Here is a 20,236-nt window from a genome sequence, read left to right as displayed (position 1 = left end):
CACCGCTCTAGGAGGCGCCGGAGGTCCGCGCTCGGTGGTTCTCCGCGGAGCGCGACCCCGGCGTGAGGCTGAGCTGTGGGTCCGCCGCTCTGTCCCGCGGAGCGGAGTGGGACTGCCCCTAAGAGGGCTGCGGTATCCCGGGAAGACCAGAGCGCCTGAAGTGAAAAATGTCTGCTGTGTGGGTTGCTTTTTTATTTTTATTTTTTGGCCACTGCTTGGGAGCATGTGGGGTCTTAGTTCTGCAACCAGCGATCAGACCCTCACCCCCTGCCCTTGAAGCCCAAGGTCTTAACCACTTGGACCGCCAGAGAAGTCCCTACTGTATGGCTTTTTTTTTTTTTTTGCCATGTAACGTTGATGCTTTTGAACTGTGGTGTGGAGACTTTTCTAAGTCCCTTGGACAGCAAGGAGATCCAACCAGTCCATCCTAAAGGAGATCAGCCGTGAGTGTTCATTGGAAGGACTGATGTTGAAGCTGAAACTCCAATACTTTGGCCACCTGATACGAAGAGCTGACTCATTTAAAAAGACCCTGATGCTGGGACAGTTTTAAGGTGGGAGAAGGGGACGATAGAGGATGAGATGGTTGGATGGCATCACTGACTCAATGGACATGAGTTGGGGTAAACCCCGGGAGTTGGTGATGGACAGGGAGGCCTGGCGTGCTGCAGTCCATGGCGTGCTCAGTCAGACACGACTGAGCGACTGTACTGAACTGAACGTTTTCAAACAAGAGCGTTCTCCCAGATGCTTTGCTCTGGCATATTTGCGTAAAGTCTGTGATTTTATGGGGATGAATCTATCTGAAGCACTAAAAACGGAAGCGTGCGGTGCCTTGGAATCAGAGTTCATAGTAGAACTTACTCTAGATCCCAAGTCTTCTTTCGATTCTACTTTGCACTTCCAGGGATACCGCGGAATGTCTCCTGAAAAATTCGCAGCTGCGGGTGCTGTGCCCGCAGCAGGGTCGCCGGTGTTTTCACTTGCTGAGCGGAGCGCACAGCCACAGCATCGCCTCCTGGACACGTGGGTGAGGAGCCCCGGCCGAAACTGCACGTGGCCCTGGTGGAAAAACTGATTCAGGTCAAACTCCAGCTTTCAAAGCTTCACACTCTTGCGTAGTGTCAGATGTACTGATTTTTGCTTACATGCTGGAGGTGGTCAAAGTATCCAGCAGCTCTATAACAAGGTTAGAAGTGCTGTGGATGGAGGGTTTTTAACACTACTTGGAGAGTGGGATCATTTACTTTTGGGCCTGTTGAAAGATTTTATTTATGCAAGCGTTACTTAAGCTCCACCTTTGTGGAGAGAGAATCCGACTTTGATAATGAATTTTTAATATATGTCATGGTTCCTGGTTTTAGGAGCATACACCAAGGTTGGAAAAAGAAGTAGCAGAAAGTCACTAATAAAATGAGGGAGCAAAGGAGAAAACAGACAGTGACAAAAATAGGGAGATCATTAAATTAAGGAAGGGTTAGGGAATTCCCTGGGAGTCCAGTGATCAAGACTCTGCACTTACACTGCCAGGGGTGGGTTCAATCCCTGGTCAGGGAACTAAGACCTCACTGCCTTGCAAAAAAAAAAAAAAAGCAGGGGGTGGTTAGACTTGAGCTGGGTCTTGTGGGAAGGTTGAGACTTGGATTAATCTACTGGAAATGGAAAAATAAGGAAATAAGGTGGATTTGTTCAAGCGGGAACTGGTTTATCAACATTTTAAAAAACAGGACCTTGAACGTTGTTTATTCGGACACTTGCCTGGCTGAGAAATGCTCAGGAAGACACATTCTACAACTAGGTCTTGACCACAACTCGGCTAGGGGTTCCCTGTAGCAGTGCCCCCAGTAGATCTGCCCATTCCAGAGGTTCCTGGCTTAAACCTACCATCCCCTATGCCCACCCCAATCAAGATTTCTTACAACTGCTTTTCTCAGAGGTTATTATAGCTTTAGAGAGTTCTAGACAGTGCTTTATGTTCATTTAAAAAATGTATGGGAAATTTTTAACATACACAAAAATTGAGAAAACATTTAATGAACCTCTATATAGAATCATCATTCATCTTCAATAGTTATTATGTCCAGTTTTTTTCACTTAGAACCCTGCCCCTGCAAATATAACCTAGCCCTTAATTAACCATTTACAGTTATTATAAAATACTGGCTTTGTTCCCTGTGTTATACAATATATCCTTGTAACTTATTTATTTTATACATAGTTATCTTAATCTGTTAACCCTATCTCACTCCTTCTCCATCCCCTCTCTCTCTTGGTAACTAATAGTTTTCTATATATGTGAGTTCTGTTTCTTCTTTGTCATATTTACTAGTTTATTTTTTTACATTCAACATGTGATATCGTACATGACTTGTCTTTTCTGATATTTTCACTTATGATGATGCCCTCCAAGTCTGTCCATGTTGCAAACACAAACTTTCATCTCTTTTTATGGTTGAGTGGCCCTTCCCTGGCAGCTCAGTGATAAAGAATCCGCTGGCCAATACAGGAGATGCAGGTTTGAACCTGGGGCCAGGAAGATCTCTTGGAGAAGGAAATCACAACCCATTCCAGTATACTTACCTGGGAAATCCTATGGACATAAGAGCCTGGCAGGCTGCAGTCCATGGGGTCACAAGAGTCAGACACTAAATGACAACAAATATTCCATCATATAGATACCGTATCTTCTCTGTATGTTCATCTGTTGATGGACATGTAGGTTGCTTACATATCTTGGCAATTGTAAATTGATACAGCCACTGTGGAAAGCAATATGGAGATTTCTCAGTACTACTGTGAACACAAGTACATGTGTCTTTTTTTTTAATTTATTTTTTAATTGAAGGAATACATGTATCTTTTTAATTAACATTTTACTTTTCTTTGGATCAATACCAGGAGTGGAATTGATGCATCGTATGGTAGTTCTTGCTTTAGTTTTTTGAGAAAACTCTGTTTTCTCACAACATTTCTTAGTGTTTTCCACAGTGGCTGCACTAATTTATATTCCCACCAACAGTGTAGGAGGGTTCCTTTTTCTCTACACTGTTGCTAACATTTGTTGTTTGAGATTTTTTTGATGATAGATTTCTGAAAGGTGAAAAATGGCTGTTGAGAAAGTGTTGGACTATAGAGAAGGCTGAGCGTTGAAGAGCTGATGCTTTCAAATTGTGGTGCTGAAGACTCGAGAGTCCCTTGGACTGCAAGGACATCAAACCAGTCCATCCTAAAGGAAATCAACCCTGAACATTCATGGGAGGACTGATACTGAAGCTGAAAGCTCCAATACTTCAGCCACCTGATGCAAAGAGCTGACTCATTGGAAAAGACCCTGATGCTGGGAAAGATTGAAGACAAAAGGAGAAGAGGGTGGGAGAGGATGAGATGGTTAGATAGTATCACCAACTCAAGGGACTTGAATTTGAGCAAAGATAGTAGAGGACACAGGAGCCTGGCATGCTGCAGTCCATGGGGTCACAAACAGTTGGATATGACTTAGTGACTGAACAACAAATTCTAAAATATGATACCTCAATGTGTTTTTTAAAATATATATATTTTTTCTTACTTATTTCTTTAGCTGTGCCAGGTCTTAGTTGTGGCATGTGGGGTCTAGTTCCCAGACCAGGGGTCAGACCAGGGCCTCCTGAAATGGGAGCTTGAAGTCTTAACCACTGGACCACCAGAGAAGCCCCTGTTTATTAGTTTTTAACAAAAGGATAACTCTGGGTGCAAAGGGAGGTCATTTCTGTGGTTTGGATGATACTCAGGTTTTGCCCGTGTGTAGACGTGACGGTCTACGTGGTGTCAGATTTCATTCTCTTGGGCTCCAAAATCAACGCAGATGGTAACTGCAGCCACAAAGGTAAAAGACGCTTGCTCCTTGGAAGACAAGCTATGACAAACCTAGACAGTGTGTTAAAAAGCAGAGACATCATTTTGCCAACAGAAGTCCGTATTGTCAATGCTGATTTTCCCAATAGTCATGTATGGTTGTGAGAGTTGGACCATAAGGAAGGCTGAGCGCTAAAGAATTGATGCTTTTGAACTGTGGTGTTGGAGAAGACTCTTGAGAGTCCCTTGTACTACAAGGACATCAAACCAGTCCATCCTAAAGGAAATCAACCTTGAATATTCATTGGAAGGACTGGTGCTGAAGCTGAACCTCCAATACTTTGGCCACCTGATGCAAAGAACCGACTCATTGGAAAAGACCCTGATGCTGGGAGAGATTGAGGGAAAGAGGAGAAGGGGACAACAGAGAATGAGATGGTTGGATGGCATCACCGACTCAATGGACATGAGTTTGGGTAACTCTGGGAGTTAGTGATGGACAGGGAGGCTTGACATGCTGCAGTTCATGGGGTCACAAAGAGTTGTACACAACTGAGTGACTAAACAAGATGTGATGTTGGAGTGACCTTGTTTTTGTCTTAATCCATTGTGGTCACAGTCGCCTTGTCAATGTCCTGTGAGATATCCCACTCACTGCCGCAGGGACAGCTCACGGGGGGAACTCTGGGTGTCAGTGAGTGTATCCCATTCAACAGGAGAGCTCAGCCATGAGTTCCTAGTATCAGGTCAGCTCCTGGAAGTTCAGAGCTGCCGCTTTTCACTTTCTCAAGGTTCCTGGAGAGATGAGGGGAAGGGGAGCTTGGGGACACCTTCTTCTGATCGTCCCATTTCTCTGTGAGATTGAAGCAAGGCTGTCTTGAGAGCTAGGATGCAGGAGAACATCAGGGATCTGAGAGAAGGGAAGGTACCGGAGTTACCGGACTGGGATACGCCAGGAGCATTGAGGCTGTCTTGAAGTTCGTGATTCTGACTCGGTGAGACAGCAGGACCGTGATGTTCAGCTGCCCTGTTGTGCAGGGCGGGCTGTGCTTAAGAGGAGAGTCTAAACGGGACTGAAGTTTCTGTCACAAACATGTCACAAGAGCTCTGAATCGTGGCTTTGCATTTTAGTAGCTATGTGACCCCCTCAGATCCTACATCTGTAAAATGGGGGAAATGTCAACACTTCAGAAGTTCATTGTGATGCTTGAATGAGTAAAAAAATATCAGGTACTTAGGACAGGGCCTGGCTTGAAGAAGCACTCAGTAAGTATGAGCTCTAATGCCATCTTCTCCCTTAATCACAGAATCAACATACAGTCTTTCTGCTTTAGTATTCTAACACTAAGGTCTGGGAAGGTGTATGTGGTGGGGGAAGAGGTGAGAAATCATTCCTTTACTCCTCTGATTAAACAAAATAAGGAGAGAAAGAGGGTAAAGAAACAGACAGAAGGAAATGAAAAGATGAGCAGAATCACTAGGTCTACAGCGAACTTCAGTCTAACAGCATATTCTCAGGGGATCAAGTATTTTGGCATGCGTTTACGGTTTAATACCAAGTGCGTGTGTTTTAAGATAATACCAAGATAATACCTTACAGCTGCCTTTAAAAACAAGATCATAACACATTTTTGATACATAGCAAAATTTTATTAAGAAAATACACACATCTCAGAGTTTTAGATTAATGTATACACACTGCTATATGTAAAATAGATGACCAACAAGGCCCTACTGTATAGCACAGGGAACTATATTCAATATCTTGTCATAACCTCTAAGGGAAAAGAATCTGAAAAAGTATATATATGTAACTGAATCATTGTGCTGTACACCTGAAACTAACACAATGTTGTAATGAACTATATACTTCCATTAAAAAAAGAAAATACACACATTTCAGTAGAACTTATATATCACAAATGAGAAAAAATAGTTCATACCATTAGGAAGTTTTTAGACTGACTCTTGGAAGCATCTGGAATATGTCAATCTGGTATAATACACTCTACACAAGGCTTTCCCCTTAAACTGGTATTTCCATAGGCTATTTCCACAACACTGCTTATTCCAAATACAAAGGTGAGAAAGGGTAATGACTTTTGCTACATGCAACTCCCTTCAAGTCAATAATGAATGCGTCACATGTTACCAAAGGAAATACAATATCAATTGCAAAAACACAGTTTTAATTTCAGTTAATTTTAAAGGTGATTAGACAAAGTTTAATAAAACATTAGGCAGAAATGTTATTGTGTCAAATACTTAACTAAAATAGGCTTCAGAAATTCCTAAATTCCTTATTCTGCATACATTTGATGCTACTATCAATATTTTCCATTATGACATTTTAATGGAAGAAGTTATAGACATGCATATAATAGATATCATTAAAAATACATCTTACAATTCCCAATTCACGTTGACATTGGCAGATGTCAAGATACAAAATGTAGTACAGCAGAAACCAACACAACATTGTTAAGCAACTATAATTTAAAAAAGAAAGTTAAAACAAAATACAAAGTGTTTAAGTGCTCCTGAAACAGTGATAGCGGTTGGTGGTTTTTTGAAGATTGGCAGCTGAAAATGTGAGGGAAAATGAGTCACTCAGTCCTGTCCGACTCTTTGCAACCCCATGAGCTATACAGTCCATGGAATTCTCCAGGCCAGAAAACTGGAGCCATTCCCTTCTCCAGGGGATCTTCCCAACCCAGGGATCAAACCCAGGTCTCCTGCATACAGGGCAGATTTCTTTAACAGCTGAGCTACAAAGGAAGCCCTTTTGTGGTAATTTTTGAAGATTACCAAATCAAAAGATGTTAGTGATCTGGAAGTTTTAGTGTAATTTACTAAATTCAAAACCAGATCTATTGTTTACATTCAGTACTTAAAATGCTTAAGACTAATGGATTAAATAGGTTTATACTGTATTTGAATTATAAATGGGAACAAAGTAAAAAAAAAAAAAAATCACATGAACCAGTAAACCACATGAAAAAGGACCTAAGACTAATCTTACGAGAACAAGTGAAAAATTTTCACTTGAAATAAGTTCCTAAAAGTAAGGTATTTAAGATCTAGATAAAATCGCCTGTCACAGAGGCCCCTCTTCCCCACTAAGGGCTGAGGTGAGGCATAGCTCTGCCTCTTACCAGCAGAACACTTGGGCAAATCTTTTAATCTCTCTGTGCATCTGTGTCCTTCTCTGAGAGAGGCTAGTGACAGAAGGTGGTCATGAGGATTAAGTATGCTGCCTCATGTAAGATGCTTAGAACAATGACCAGCAGACTAGGTGCTATCCATAAAATTTAGTTTATCATCATCTGCTAACTGAACATACCTGATGTGTTGGTGATAATTCAGTGACTATGTAGGAATCAACGATTTGCTAGAATGACACTTAAAATTAGGAAAGTCAAGAACAGTTCTCCCAGAACATAAAAGGACATACTGAAAACTGGGGAATAAATACCCATTAATTTCCCCTTTGTCTTAAAACTTTTAAGTGTGCTGATTGTAGGGGTAATTTCCCATAAAGCAAAGTAGCAAATACATCTTTATTTGGGAAAAACAGGCTTGATTAAATAGCCACATCAAAGAAAGAGTCAGTTTACTGGCAAAAAGCTGTTACAGAAAGATGCAAAGCATCCAAGTCACGTGACTTAAATTTGTGTATTTTATGTCACTGAACTATGCACACATTTCCAGACCTTTTTCTCCTTGAGAGGCACTGTCTTCCGTATCCATGTAAGGAAAATAATTATTGTTTTAAAATCTAATCACTGGTTTATTTGAGTAACTCCTGGCAAGGATTAAGGGAATTATGCAATAAGAATCGTGTCCTAATTAGGCCCAGTTGAATTTATAAAATTCGGAACAAAGCATTGAACTTTTTCTCCACTTCTATTCTTGATTTCAGATGAGGGGTAAGATTTCTGTAGTAAAACTGTCTTGATCATTTTAAATATTATGTATGTTACTCTTATTTAGCTTGTCTGTGGAGGACTGATATTTTTAAAATCTGGATGAACATCGAAATGCCAGTCATACATCGGTTGAGAGCCGAAGTAGACAAGGAGTATCTCTGCCGTTTTCTATAAAGTCAGCAATACACGTGTACCTACCTTGGCTGGAAATATGATATTGGTGCTACTTCACTAGGACAGTCCCTTTAAGTGGAATCCCAGTAGAGAGCTTTGAGCTTTATATTAATGTTCTCCAGTATTCTGTATGCTCAGCAGAGCTGATTCTGATTCGGTCAATTTAACAGAACCCTGGAGCTGTTCTGGGCTTGAAGAGGTTATTTTTGAGGGATACTGAATGGGCTTGGGAAAAGCAACAGCAGAGTCCAGATGAAATGCTTTTCCTAAGGCAAGAGTTTTCCCACTACCCTGCCATCCCCCTTGGGCTTTTTCAGTAATCTGAGAGTAAATAATGCTCCATGCCCCTCAATAACTATTATGCTTTGGTCTTAATTCATTAGCAACTCCTTTGCAAAGGAAAATGTGGAATCTTATTTCTCCAGAGGCTGATAATTTAGAGAAAGAAAAGACAAAAGATAGGGTAAGTTATATCATAAAACAAATAATAATAGAACAAATATCTACTTGATAATCTTTTATAAGTGAAAAACTAGTTGCTAGGTTTTACTTAACAAAGTATATTAATCTAATTAAGAACTGAACAATGTTCTAATTACATATTTTCAGAAGCAGCTGTTTAAAAGTTTTTTATTTTTGTTCTTATGAACATCCTATATAGGTTATACATAACAAAAGCAGATGAAACAAATTTGGTCTAAGAACAGAATTTCAGTTTTCTTTTCCAGAGACAGCATATACTATCTGAGCACTTAAACACACACTACACTCAGGACTCAGGAGCAGTGTCACACACATGTCCTCTGCACAGCAGCATGGGCACCCCTGGGAGATTATCTGAAGTGCAGAATCTCAGGCCTCATCTCAGGCCCGCTGCGTCAGCAGGAGGGTCGGTTAGCTCCCCGCGACCACCCAGCTCCTGGTGCTGGTGGTGTAGGGCCCTTAGAGGAGGGGCCAGAGGCATCTGCATTTTAAAACTTCACAGTAATTTGGTGGCCACTCCTGGTTAAGAATCCATCCCTTAAAAATTTTTTTAACTAAAATCTTTGACATTTTCCCATTATAGTCAATAAACCTTTACCCTCACTCGCTATCCAATTTGTTTCACAGTACAGGTGATAGGTCATTCCAGATTCGAAAAACATGCATTCTCACTTTTCCCTACTAAATAATTTGACAGCCTGATCTACAGAATTTCTTCAAAAGAACGAAAATAACTGTCCATTCCTATTAGGTTCAAATGGTTCTTTTCCAATTTGTTGCCATGATGCCACCCCTCCCCCTACCACCATGATGATAGTTCCTGCCTGTATTCTTGGCTTAAATAATAGAACATTTTAATTTACATCCAAAAATTGTTATGTGTTGAAATTCTGGTTCGTAAATAACACATAATGAGAGTAGGCAGCTTTTATTCTGTCTTATTTGAACAAGCAGGCTATATGCCATTTAGCCTTGCTTTCTCCTTAAAATATTTCCATGTATACTGTATTAGACACATTTGAATAAGCAAACATCTGAGTAAAATTACTTTAATTTTGCATTTTCCTGTCTTCAAGAAGAATTGATTGAAAAAACAGGTCTGTAATTATTTTACTTGTAATGTTAAACTAAAATCAAGATTTCACAGAGAGTATTTTTGTGGATGATTTTGACAAAGGTAACATGATAACCATAAGCCTTTCATCTTTAATTGAGGAAAACAGTGATCTGACTGTTTATTTTACCAAACAGATAAAACATACCTGATTTTACTCATCTGTTAAGTATATTTAACCAACTGCATTTTTCCATACTCAAAATGGCAATGCCGCATTCTTAAAACATTGAATTACATTCACAATTACTATGACTCAATTAATCTCTACCTATTAGGTAAAAGGAAACAGGAACATAAAAATGAAGCCCTTCTATCCCCCTCCAGAATATTACATCTAACGTATCAAGGACTGTGGAGGGAAACTTCAAACAATGTGCACATTGATATGCAGCCATGAATAATTTTTTATAGTTTATCTTGTAAAATGGGCATTTTAAAGTTTTGTTTGTTGCCCCAAAGCAACTATGTTAGGGTTATATATAGCAAGACTACTTCTCAAAATGTTTGGGATTTTCCTTTAGAACTCTCCAATGTATAAGCCACATAAAAAAATTGATTTGACTAGGTAGTTATTACCCATGTCACTGGGACTAAAAATGACATTTACTGGTCTAAACACCTATTCACTCCCACTTAGCTCTAAATTAATTTTGGTGATTTCAAAAAATTAAATCCATCTTCAATGGAGAAGGAGTTAGTTATTACTACTAATGATATTTAAAGGAACGTATCATAGGAACATTCCAAAATTATCTCAATAAAGACCATCACTACTGGAATAAGGGTATAGATTCACGTAGATGAGTCTAAATGTGACTCATTTAGATGGGAAACACATGGTCAACTTGTCAAAAATCATAATTTATGAAGTCTACCTATACCCTGTTCTTTAGAATCAGGAGAAAATGAAAATGTGTTCTTCATAATAAGCAAACCTAAATTTCTAGTTATGCAATAAAAATATCATAATTAAAGCAATTAAATTTAAGATATTACCTTTATTTTACAAAATTACACTGTGATTTTCACACACTGTTGAAAACAATGACTATTTAATTTGTCGAAAGGCAGCAATACTTCCTGTTTCACTTTATAATTAAGCTTCAGTTTAGTCCCAGAAAATAAATAATAGGGTAGATTTTTCTGTATCTGTCTACTGGAAAGGCATTTCAGAGGATGAAGGTCGAATAAAGCAGATATAAAAAGATATTTTTAGATGCTGACAACTTGTCCTTAGAATTTGGTTAAATTTGGCTTCTTCTCAAAATTCTGTACTCATATCCACAGAAGTAAATTTCTATTTTAGTAGCCCTACAAGAACTGGACAAGGGATTTTTAGCTGTAGTAGTAACTAACAAATATTTTGCTAAGAGTGAACAAGAGCACAAGTGAAGACATTCACAAGAACATTTTTAATATCTCTGATATGACGTGAGCTACAAACGAGAGTAAAAGCATTATGGTCATTTGATTGCAGGGTGCAGGTGGGCAGAGTAGTCAACACATCCACCCTGGTACAGAAGTGTGGATTCATGGGCAAAAATAAAGTGGAGGGGGGAGTTAAACAGAAAAAAGCATGAATTTAAGAACATTCTCTCTTTCTGTCTGAAAAAAAGGAGCTCCCTGATGCATGGAAAGTATCAGTGGTGTACTTCTATTCTGTTATGGGGGGAGGGTGCGCCGCAGCCTCTGGCCACTCATACACATCGGGCAGCAGGGAATCGTACTCGCTTCGCCATATTCTTTCTCTAATGTATTTGGCCTTGTCCTCAGGTTCTGGGTATCGGAAAGCCATTTTATTAGCATACAGGTATTCTGTAACCTGAAAAATAATAAGATTACTGTATGGCTCTGAGTATTAACCTATTTAAAAGAAAAGGTATTATTAAATCACAAAGTAATGAATTTGGAAGGATGGTGTTTTTTTCAAAAGAAAAAATAACATTACTTGGACTCACTTCAAAACATTCAGAAACTATTAGAAGATTAAAAATATCTGCACTCTTACCATAAGTTTGATATGCTTTAAAGTGACTTTAAAGTTCCCCTTGCCCTGAAATATCAACATTTCCTTGACACTGGAGTAACCTTCCGCTTTACCGTGTACTGGTCCAGCAGACCTGCTTGGGTAGCCTGCCCTGCCTATGTCCTTTCCCACAGCCCTGCTGAGATGTGTGTGGGAGACTCGACTTCCTGGTCACAGCTGACGGGGCTAGGGTGAAAATCTAACCCAAGTGAGCCAGGTGTTTTTGCTCTACAATTTCGATGAAAGGACACAGAAATTATTACAAACCAGGTGTTGGACACTAGAACTATAAGGTCAAGTAAAGTAAGGACTGGAACCTGTACATGGTAATAACTCAGCACCACCATCACTGAGTGTCAGGCATGTTTTTATGTGCTTTCCATGGGTATCTCATTTAACCCTCCCAAGAACCCTATCAGTTCAGTTCAGTTCAGTTCAGTCGCTCAGTCGTGTCCGACTCTTTGTGACCCCATGAATCACAGCACACCAGGCCTCCCTGTCCATCACCAACTCCCGGAGTTCACCCCAGACTCACGTCTATGGAGTCAGTGATGCCATCCAGCCATCTCCTCCTCTGTCGTCCCTTTCTCCTCCTGCCCCCAATCCCTCCCAGCATCAGAGTCTTTTCCAATGAGTCAACTCTTCGCGTGAGGTGGCCAAAGTACTGGAGTTTCAGCTTTAGCATCATTCCTTGCAAAGAAATGCCAGGGCTGATCTCCTTCAGAATGGACTGGTTGGATCTCCTTGCAGTCCAAGGGACTCTCAAGAGTCTTCTCCAACACCACAGTTCAAAAGCATCAATTCTTCGGTGCTCAGCCTTCTTCGCAATACAACTCTCACATCCATACATGACCACAGGAAAAACCATAGCCTTGACTAGACGGACCTTTGTTGGCAAAGTAATGTCTCTGCTTTTGAATATGCTGTCTAGGTTGGTCATGACTTTCCTTCCAAGGAGTAAGCATCTTTTAATTTCATGGCTGCAATCACCATCTGCAGTGATTTTGGAGCCCAAAAAAATAAAGTCTGATACTGTTTCCACTGTTATTATTATTCTCATTTTATACATGAGAACAACAAAGTCTGAGGAGTTTAAGTAACTTGCCCAAGGTATTTAAAGTGAGAAATATGTTTCAAGCCCACAGCATTCTGAGACTAGACCGCAGACCACCCTAAAAAGTTAAGTTAGGTACTTCATACCTAAACTGGCTTGAATGAATTTCTGATCTTTGTAGCAAGCCACACACCATGACTGGTGGTAAAGATAAACCCTCTGAGTCTTAGTTATGTTGTAAAATGAGGCAGAATGAAAAAGCTTCCTCACAGGGTAGCACAGTGTCTATCATATAGATAAGTTCTGAAGTTATGGTCTAACGTTAAAAAGAACGTAGTGATACATGATAGAAAAAAATTTATTTTTTCAAACAATTATGTCTCCTCCTCTAATTTTCATTCTAAATGATGATTACTATTAGTTCTTTCAGTTTTCTAAAAGAAATATTTAAGGAAAAATGATGGTTATTAAAGGTAATCCTTGGTCTTAGGATGATGCTTAAGAATTGATGCTTTTGAACTGTGGTGTTAGAGAAGACTCTTGAGAGTCCCTTGGACTGCAAAGAGATCCAACCAGTCCATTCTGAAGGAGATCAGCCCTGGCATTTCTTTGGAAGGAATGATGCTAAAGCTGAAACTCCAGTACTTTGGCCACCTCATGCGAAGAGTTGACTCATTGGAAAAGACTCTGATGCTGGGAGGGATTGGGGGGATTGGGGGCAGGAGGAAAAGGGGACGACAGAGGAGGAGATGGCTGGATGGCATCACTGACTCGATGGACGTGAGTCTGGGTGAACTCCGGGAGTTGGTGATGGACAGGGAGGCCTGGCATACTGCGATTCATGGGGTCGCAAAGAGTCGAACACAACTGAGCGACTGAACTGAACTGAACTGAACTTGGTCTTAGGAGCTCACTCTCATGATATTTTGTGATGGAAAATGTGTCAAATTCCGCTGACCCTCAAACAACAAGGGTTTGAACTGCACAGGTCCACTTATATGTGAATTTCTTTTACTAAATATATACCACGGGATTCCCAGTTGGTTGAATTTGTGGATGCAGAACCTCAGACCCTGAGGACCAACAGTAAGGTAATATGTAGATTTTCAGCTGCGCAGAGAGTCAGCAGCTAACTTTCACATTGTTCAAGGGTCACCTGTATTGTCTAGTCTTTTGTAGGAAACACGTCTGTATTCACAGGAAAGACTAGGGGCAGGGCCAAGGAGGTTGCACAGATATCCAGCAGGTGACCAGTGGCTATGTGGAGCTGCCCGGTGGCCTTGGGTAGCATTGGGGGATAGACACAAAGCATTGTCTACTCTCCTGATCCCCTGGCTCCATAAAAGGAAAACCTTAGGACACAGAAGGAGGAAGAGGGGGAAGAGACACAATCCTGGGGGCTCTGCTCCCATACCACCCCCAAGCACAGATCTTCTTCCTTATATATTACGTTTCATGTGCACATACTAGTAATCTAATTGACTGGTATCTTCCAAAATCTGTCCCACCTATAACACTCTAAAGTTGAACTCTATTCATCTAAATGCTGGGCTCTAAGTTCTTCAGTTGTTTTACAATAGTATTCAGAGTCCTAAACCTGGCGTTTGTGCATCTGTACAGCCAGTCTTAATTTCAAATCTTACCTAATGCCTTTTCCCCATCTATATTCTAGACTCCAGGTCAACTGAATTGATTATTTCCTAGGCATATCATTCTTTATCAATTTCCAATCTTTGCTTATTTTATGAGTATTAATATAATGCAACAATAACATTAATACTCAAAGGGGTAAAATCTTAAGATCATCAGCATTTAAGTTGAAAGTGCAATTGATAAATTCTACATCTAAGCCTGATATTTATGAAAATCTGGGAGCTTCCTGGTGGCCTAGTGGAACAGAGGCCTGGGTTCACTCCCTGGTTGGGTGCTGAGATCCCACAAGCCATGCAGAGCAGCCAAAAAGAAAAAAGAAAATCTTAGTAAACAGTAGGAACGTAAGCCTACTTCTTCAAAAAGATTTTAAAAGTACTTATTTCAATCCTTATTAAAATACTAGGATGTGTGCCCTTATTTTAAAACTGCTCTTACATAGCAAGTGACTTAGTAAAATAGGGAAAAAGTGAGTTATATACATTAAAAAACAGTCATTTTCAGATAATTCACAACTCAACAATTGCAAAAGAATTAACTTAGTTCAACAAAGAACCCTGTTATCAAATAAATACCTTCCCTATATATTAGACATGACCAGTGAGGAAATATATATGGAAAGGGAAAATGTTATTTTAAAGGATAACGAAAATTTTGAATATCTATGAAAATAAGTAATAGGAAACATGCCACATTTCAATGAAGAAAACAACAAAATTATACTGAAAAACTTAGAGAAAAACCTTAGTAAATGGAGAGAGAGATATCGAATAGGGAAGAGTCAATACAGACAGACTCAATTTCACCAATTTATGAATATGACATAGTCTCAGTTTGAAGGGTTTTGAATTAAAAAAACTGACTCAAAAATTCATCCAAAAGAATAAAAAGGTCAGAATAGAAAGAAAATCCTGAAAAAACCATAATGATGGTTTCATATGTATAATGGGTAGTATCAAATAGCAAACATTATTAAACGAAAACAGTGCCTAATAATGGGCAAATATGGTCACAACAGACTCCTAGTAAAGGAACCAATGTTTGTTTTTATGTTAACAAGAGTAGCATTCCCAGTCAGTTGGTGCTGAGACAACTGGTTAACTTTTCAGGAAAGAATGTTTCTCTGTCTCATATCATACACTAAAATCTCAGAGGGATTAAAAAGTTTTATGTTAAAAAAAAAAAAGTTTTATGTTATTAGAAAATACAGGTAGACGTTTATGACTTTGGAGAGGGAGAAAGCATCAACATCCACAGGAGGTAAGAAAACAATCCATAAACGGATCATTCCATTAAAAAAAGTGTGAAAAATGGCACTAAGTTAAAGTAAATGACAAAGGGGAAAATACCTACAGCACAGAAAACAGAAGGATCATTACCCTTACTGTTTAAAGAGCCTACTGTTAGAAAGTAGAAGACAAATACAGAAGGAATACTATTGTTCAATAAAAACAAAAATATTCAATTTAATAAAGTAAATGCTTTAAATGAAAGTAACATGTGCAATTAAAAAAGTAATTCTAAGTATTGGCAGAATACATTCCTATCTAACAGGGCAGTATAAATCAATACTTTTTTTCTGAAAAATCATTTGGCAATGTTTATCAGAAGCCTTAACATGTCAATCCTTTGTTCTTATGATGAGAAATTTACCTTAAGAAAAAATGATCACAAATGCATATAAAGACTTATTTAAGGATGTTCATTGTAATATTATCTAAGGATGTTCACTATAATATTACCTGAGGATGTTCACTGTAATATTATCTGAGAATGTTCACTATAATATCATCTAAGGATATTCACTATAATATTATTTCTAGTGAAACAGAAGATGCTTAAATGTCCCCCAAAACAGAGAAATGGTTAAACAAATTATGATCTAACAACAAAGAGAATTCCACAAATATTAGTGCTCCTAAGAATTATTATTGATTTACATACTATACTTACAATATATTAAGTGGAAACAAAGCAGTGAGGAACCAGTTTTAAAAACAGGCACAGGTGACTACACATGTGTGCATTTTATATGTTTGTGGGAAGAAAAAAAAGACTAGAAGGCATCAAAGCAGACTTACATTCTGGTAGTAAGAATATGAGCAACCTAAAATTTCTTGTTTGCCCTCTCTAAATGTTCCCAATTTTTCTCGAACCTGTGTTAGTTGTGTAAAAACACCATTAAAATTTCTGTGAAGAGGTATAAATTATTACTTACTTTAATAGCAATGTTAATAGAAACTTCCTGAATATTAGAAAGTGGTGGGTAAAGTCTCCCCTGAGCCAGCTCTTTATCTGTCAACTGACTTGTCAGAGCCTGAAGAGAAAGAAAATAATTTCATTTTTGTTTGCATAAATAACAGAGTAATAAGGACAAATGAAATGGGAAAAGGGTTGGGGGAACAGAGAATAATTCTCTGTTATTCTTGTTTCTAGCAGGAATACACTTAATCCACTGCAGAAATTAAAACTGCTTTCCACTAAACAGTAAATATTTAGATTTGGCTGCCGTCTATGGGGTCGCACAGAGTCGGACACGACTGAAGCGACTTAGCAGCAGCAGCAGCAAAGACTTTTAATCATATTTAGAGACATTTTATCTGTGCTATCACTTATGTAACCTTCAGATATGTATAATACAGGTAGAGTATATATGAAAGGATTCACAGCTTGCAATTAAACACTGGAAAAATCACGGTAAATTAATTTTATGTAGAAGAAGAAGGTATATCAAAAAAACAATGGATGAGTCATTTCCTTTTCATTCATAAGGCAGATTTAACTCATTCTCTGTTTTTAAGATAAATTCATTTTTATAATTCATCCTTTATAAAATAACCAAACAATATTTAAAACACTTAACCTTTGCAGCTTCCAGGAACACATGGTCACTAATATGCCGGGTGTTACAGAGAATAACAGCTAAAGCCACACCTGGAATACATTTAAAATAGTTTTTTTAGTAAGGTCACTTCAAATTATGAAAGGAGTGAAATAAAATTCCTAGATTTAAACCAAATTAATGGTAAGGCATCCCTCCCCCAAACAACCTATCTGAAAAAACAAAGCAGCCAAGAGAAAACAGAAATCTGAGTACTAAAATCAAATGATCTTTAACTGTTACAATTCTCGTTTACTAGAAAAAATAATTTTAGAAATATCAAATGGCTTTTCGCAATTTAGTTTTCACATTTATCAAATTTACAAATGTATATAATTCATCAACAGTTGTTACAAAAACATTAATTCCCAGTCCATCTCTAATCCTCTATTTCTTGCTCTACAGAGGTGACTGTTTTTAATTCTCTTAGCTGATTATTTTATTAGTTTGGTGCAAAAATAACTGCAGTTTTGCATTGTTGAATTTTGCCATTTGATATTGGAATACATTCTTAAGTAAATGTGATCATGTTATATATAGTTTTAATGTACATTTTTTGCTTTTTTTTTTGCTAATGACTTATTACTTGCTGTTTATTTTATATTTATTTCAAACTACAGAAATGATATTATACAAAAAGCAAATTCAAGTGATTTTTTATTCGAGTTCAAAATGGATTGTAAAGCAGTAGAGACAACTCACAACATCAACAATACATTTGGCCCAGGAACTGCTAACGAATGTACAGTGTAGTGGCAGTTCAAGAAATTTTGCAAAGGAGACAAGAGCCTTGAAGATGAGAAGCATAGTGGCCAGCCACCAGAAGTCGACAACAACCAACTGAGAGCAATCATCGAAGGTGATCCTCTCACAGCTACACAAGAAGTTGCCGAAGAACATCGACCATTCTACGGTCATTTAGCATTTGAAGCACATTGGACAGGTGAACACAGATCAGTAAGTGGGTTCCTCCTGAGCTGACTAAAAATGAAAAAACATAGTCATTTGGAAGTGTCACTTTCTCTTACTCTACGCAACAACAACAAACCATTTCTCGATTGGATTGTGACATGTCACAAAAAGTAGATTTTATGGCAGAAAGTGAAGAAGAACGAAAGAGCCTCTTGATGAAAGTGAAAAAGTTGGCTTAAAGCTCAACATTCAGAAAACAAAGATCATGGCATCCGGTCCCATCACTTCATGGCAAACAGATGGGGAAACAGTGGAAACAGTGACTGACTTTATTTTGGGGGGCTCCAAAATCACTGCAGATGGTGATTGCAGCTGTGAAATTAAAAGACGCTTACTCCTTGGAAGGAAAGTTATGACCAACCTAGGCAACATATTAAAAAGCAGAGACAATACTTTGCCAATGAAGGTTCGTCTAGTCAAGGCTATGGTTTTTCCAGTGGTCATGTATGGACGTGAGAGCTGGACTATAAAGAAAGCTGAGCGCCGAAGAATTGATGCTTTAGAATTGTGGTGTTGGAGAAGACTCTTGAGAGTCCCTTGGACTTCAAGGAGATCCAACCAGTCCATCCTAAAGGAGATCAGTCCTGGGTGTTCATTGGAAAGACTGATGTTGAAGCTGAAAAACTCCAATATTTTGGCCACCTGATGTGAAGAGCTGACTCATTGGAAAAGACCCTGCTGTTGGGAAAGATTGAGGGCAGGAGGACAAGGGGACGACAGAGATGAGATGGTTGGATGGCCTCACCTACTCAATGGATGTGAGTTTGGGTAAACTCCGGGAGTTGGTGATGGACAGGGAGGCCTGGCGTGCTGCGGTTCATGGGGTTTCAAAGAGTAGGACATGACTGAGCAACTGAACTGAACTGATACAACAGGCGATGACCAGCTCTGTGCTTGGATAGAGAAGAAGCTCCAAAGCATTTCCCAAAGCCAAACGTGCACCAAAAAAAGGTTATGGTCAGTGTTTGGTGGTTTGCTGCCCCTATTATAGGGTTCTAAATCCTGGTGAAACCATTACATCTGAAAAGTATGCTCAGCAAATCAATGAGATGCACCGAAAACTGCAACGTCTGCAACCAGCCTTGGTCAACAGAAAGGGCCCAATGTTTCTCATAATGCCCAACTGCACGTCATACAGACAACGCTTCGAAATTGAATGAATTGGGCTATAAAGTTTTGCCTCATCCACCATGTTCTCCTGACCTCTTCTCAACTGACTACCACTTCTTCAAGCATCTCAACAACTTTTTGCAGAGAAAACCAGCTTCCATAATCAGCAGGAGGCAGAAAATGCTTTCTGAGAGTTCATCAAATCTGAAAGCACGGATTTTTATGCTACAAGAATAAACAAACTTCTCATTGGCAAAATGTGTTCATTGTAGCGGTTTCTATTTTGATTAATAAATATGTATTTGAACCTAGTTATGTGCATGTGCACTCAGTCGTGTCCGGCTCTTTGTGACCCGCCAGGCTCCTTTGTCCATGGGATTCTTCTCTAGGCGAGAACACTGGAGTGGGTTCATTTTCTTCTCCAGGGGATCTTCCTGACCCAGGGCTTGAACCTGTGTCTGCTGAACTGCAGGAGGATAATTTACTGCTGAGCCATAAAGGAAGTCATGATGAACCTAGTTACAATGACTTAAAATCCATGGTCCGAAACTGCAATTGCTTTCTCACTAACCTAATAACATTTCTCTCTCACAAAGCTTGCCTCTATTTCTTCTGATTGACTTTTAGTTTTGGAGATCATGGACTCATTCCGGTGGCAAACAAATATTTAGCTTTCTGGCACATTTCCAGCCTTCTTCCCAATAGAGTTAGAGCATAATTTTGGTTGAATCAATATTCAGTGTTTATATTATTATGACTTCCTTCTTAAGTGCTATTAACAGTGTATTAACACTGTATCTTAACTTTTCCTCTTCTGCATAACTTTATTTCTCTCGAAGTTACTGTCTTTTTTGCTTTTCCTTTGATTTTTGAGTACTTAAAATTCATTTAGTTGTCTCAATCATCTAGCAATTTCAACAACCTCACATTTCTCTCGTTTCACCCCCAGAATAAATCTGCTGAAGCTCCAATCTGGCCTCGTTGCTCTCCATCCTGGATATGGAGC

At 38.9% G+C, this 20,236-nt stretch overlaps 1 protein-coding gene and 1 long non-coding RNA gene across 6 annotated transcripts in view; one reads left to right on the top strand and one right to left on the bottom strand.

Annotated features, from left to right (window-relative positions):
* The first annotated feature begins 46 nt into the window (after window positions 1–46).
* LOC147346282 (uncharacterized) lies at window positions 47–19,541 on the top strand. The gene is made up of 2 exons (XR_015154089.1): window positions 47–1,189; window positions 17,769–19,541. It is a non-coding gene; the product is annotated as an uncharacterized LOC147346282 (long non-coding RNA).
* Window positions 10,516–20,236, bottom strand: part of ME2 (malic enzyme 2) — a 57,425-nt gene continuing 47,704 nt past the window's right edge. For all 5 annotated transcript variants that reach the window (XR_015154084.1, XR_015154086.1, XM_086373518.1 and 2 more), the window contains 3 exons: window positions 17,131–17,201; window positions 16,486–16,584; window positions 10,516–11,359 (listed from right to left, as the gene is read on the bottom strand). Coding sequence is in view for 3 of the 5 variants with exons in the window: in XM_086373518.1 (XP_086229644.1) it covers window positions 11,192–11,359; window positions 16,486–16,584; window positions 17,131–17,201 (338 nt within the window). In the remaining 2 variants the exon portion in view is untranslated. The remainder of the gene's footprint in view (window positions 11,360–16,485; window positions 16,585–17,130; window positions 17,202–20,236) is intronic.

Source organism: Bos grunniens, chromosome 24 (genome assembly GCF_055505025.1).
Source record: "Bos grunniens cultivar Pamir isolate PY7600 chromosome 24, Bosgru_T2T1.0, whole genome shotgun sequence".
NCBI classification, from domain to species: Eukaryota; Metazoa; Chordata; class Mammalia; order Artiodactyla; family Bovidae; genus Bos; species Bos grunniens.
The sequence above is the reverse complement of the archived record's forward strand: the minus strand, read 5'-3'. Positions and strand labels throughout refer to the sequence as shown.